The sequence below is a fragment of the Myotis davidii genome, unplaced genomic scaffold (assembly GCF_000327345.1).
Source record: "Myotis davidii unplaced genomic scaffold, ASM32734v1 scaffold1720, whole genome shotgun sequence".
NCBI lineage: Eukaryota > Metazoa > Chordata > Mammalia > Chiroptera > Vespertilionidae > Myotis > Myotis davidii.
Window position 1 is genome coordinate 10,178 of NW_006292596.1, and position 3,087 is coordinate 13,264.

General features: G+C 39.9%; 1 protein-coding gene across 1 annotated transcript; it reads right to left on the bottom strand.

Annotated features, from left to right (window-relative positions):
• Positions 1-205: 205 nt before the first annotated feature.
• Positions 206-761, bottom strand: LOC102773073 (ribonuclease 4). Its single transcript, XM_006766046.2, has one exon. The coding sequence runs from the start codon at positions 649-651 to the stop codon at positions 211-213; it is 441 nt and encodes a 146-aa protein (XP_006766109.1). The 5' UTR covers positions 652-761; the 3' UTR covers positions 206-210.
• Between the last annotated feature and the right edge of the window lie 2,326 nt (positions 762-3,087).

Below are 3,087 nucleotides of genomic sequence, written 5' to 3' on the forward strand. Positions count from 1 at the left end.
TATTAAAGGAAACAGAAGAGTTTGTAGAAATTTTTCTTACAGAAAAGCCCAGTCCCATTATAGGTTTATGTCTCCATTTCTCTTTGATGCATTTAACAGAATGGATTATATAGAGAAAAGGGAGTAATAAGCAGAGGAGGCAGAGCCTGAGAGAGCTTAAATGCATTACTCATGGCTATTCAAGGAATAAGTAAAAGGTCAGGGTAGCATCTACCTGTCAAGGTGCACAGGCACCAGGGGGTTACCCTCACAGGCAATGACAACACGCCTAGTGCTGGCAGTGGCCTTGTATGAGCAGTTGGGGGGCGGGGAACTTTTTGTATCATTGCAGTCTGTGACTCTCACTACACCCGCATGGCAGTTCTCTTTGCCATTCTTGCACTGGATATTGGGGGCGTTGCAGATGTTATTAATGGTCCCGATGTTTTCGTGGATGAAGGTGTTGAATTCCTTGCACGTCGGCCTAGTCATCCCCTGTTTGTGCATCATAGTGTTGCAGTACAAGTTGGTGCCTCCTGGCCCTCTAGAGTCCACATGTTGCCGCTGGAATTTTTTATATCTGGTCTCGCCATAGGAGGGCTGCACCAGCCCCAGCCCCAGCAGGGTCAGCAGCGAGAGCAGAAGCGATAAAAGGATCTTCTGGAGAGCCATCACTGCCTTGGAGGCGCCTGGGGAGAAACCAAGAGGTAGGAGAAAGGAAGGTAACAAATGGGCACCAGAGAGAGGTGTGGAGAATGGCAAGTTGATATTTCCTCAACTCTATAGTCTACTCTTTCCTCCCACTTTTCTGCTCACAACTTTTCTCATCACTGCTTCCCCAAGAGTAAAAAGTTTTCAAACATGATTTCTTTGCAAGCAAGAGCTTTTTGCTTTTATAGAGAGATGGTGCTGTAGCCAGTAAATGACTCACGGCAGAGACTGACGGGCTAGATGTCCAAATGTATGTGTCCTTTATGGTCAGGGTGTGAAAAGGGAGAAAAGGCAGATCTAAATGAAACTACAGTTGTCTGTCTCTTGAGGAAATTCTCTAGTCATGTGATCTTAGGAGAGTGTTTGGTTCCCTGGAGACTCTGATTCCCAAAGGATTGGACAGACAGGATATGCCAATGAGAGTTTGTAAACTGATTTTAATTCCTGATATCTGGGAATTGAGGAAGGTGTGGGAAAAGAATAGAGTAACGTTTAGGGTTAGCCTTTCCTCTCATATGTCTATTATTTTTTTAAATTAAAAATATTTTCTATTACAATTGACATATACTATATTAGTTTCAGGTGTACCACACAGTGATGACACATTTATATACCTTATGAAGTGATCACCCAAAAGTCTAGCACGCATCTGACACCATACGTTGTTATGACAATGCTATTGACTGTATTCCCTATGCTAAGTTGGCATTCCCGTGGCTATTTTTAAAACTGGTCATTTGTACTTTTTAATTCCTATACCTTTTTCATCCGTTGGCATTCTTTTAATGATATTAAAATTGAGTTTGTTTTTTTTAAAAAACACACACATATAAATCCTATTTTAAAAAGTAAAAATGTAGTATCCAGGCAAAGTGCTCTGAAAATAGTAAATATATGTTGAGTGAACTAATAAACAAAACAAGGGAACTAATGAATGAATGAAATGATATGGGTATAGGGAATAAAGGTGTTTCCCAGGCTTGTGGAATTGACTGATAAAAGAAATTTAAAAAATAAATCTCAACAGCACAATCTCCACAAAAAAGGACTCAGGCTGTGACTTCTTTCCTTGCTGTTTCTATGCACAACGTAAAAACTAGGCCCTGGTGATATAATTAATCATCATGCATGTATCCTTCAGGCTGTGTCTTTCTTCTCAATAGCTGTTGTTAGTTTGCTGTCCACTCTAGTTGCAGAATCATTTTGTTGGCATTTTCGGCAGTGTAAAATAAGCATATGTTTAATAGAGTTTTTTTAAAAAAAACACAAAACTAAACAAAAACCTTCAGAGCACAACAAAGAAAGCATTTCCATATAGTGTCTGAACATTGCTTCTGTTGACTGAGGAAAGGAAGGAACCAAGACCTATCGGAGTCTAAAATCACTGCTTTTTCCACATCTTCTATTCCCTCTCTCTTGCCACTCCCCAAATATTCAGGATATTAAAGACATTTATGTTCAGAGTTGCTTCTCTCTAGCAACAGAGTTTAATCATGGGTGGAATAGGGTAGGATTGGAAGTGGGAATCACTCACCAACACCAGCTAGCTAGATGCTGCCATCTGATAGTCACTCCTGGGATTGGCATGAACTCATAAACTGAATCCCCTTGACCATGGCAATGAGGCAGGACTGACTCACTAGAGTAGTGATTTTCAACCTTTTTCATCTCATGGCACACATAAACTAATTATTAAATTCTGCAGCACACCAAAAAGTATATGTTTTGCTAATCTGACCAAAAATATTTGAGGGTCATACAGGCTCAGTTCTACACATGCAGTCCAAGGGCCGATAGTAGCTGAAGTCCTAGTTTGATGAATATGGGTACTACTGTCCTCTGTTTTCAAAGAAGCTTCATGATGGCAGGTCACACTGTCTGGGTGACCGAAATGGCTTATGAGGGACCTGTATACCAGTTTCAAACATAACTTCATTCTTTAAAATGCTATCTCCTTTTGCTTGTATACAAAAGTCCAGAAAGCTCTATGTCACATACCGGTGTCTATTGCTATAGATATGAGACATGGACTTAGGAAGAGAGAGAAGGGGACAGTTGTGGGAAGAAGAGTAACAGAGAGAAATGATGCTGATTAACTCCTCATCCTTAGACTAATGGATAGAATTTCTAAAGGTACACTTAGCACTTGGGTAATAGCTTCATCACAACAATGTACTTTGGGTTATTTTCCCCAAATCTAATCTTGCATGGGTAATCTTGCACCTCTGATTTTGCATGGTTTTATTTAACTTTTTCTCATCCTGCTTCTTTGTGTCCAAGATATGATTTAGAAAGATAATTGGCTACAGAGAAGACCTAAACTATTCATGCAAGAGCAAATCCACAGCCTCAGCCACAATAACCAGATGATTTAATAAGACATCAACAAATATTTTC

Excerpts from the sequence above, each read along its gene's own strand:
- LOC102773073 (XM_006766046.2), bottom strand. The coding sequence starts at position 651 with ATGGCTCTCCAGAAGATCCTTTTATCGCTTCTGCTCTCGCTGCTGACC.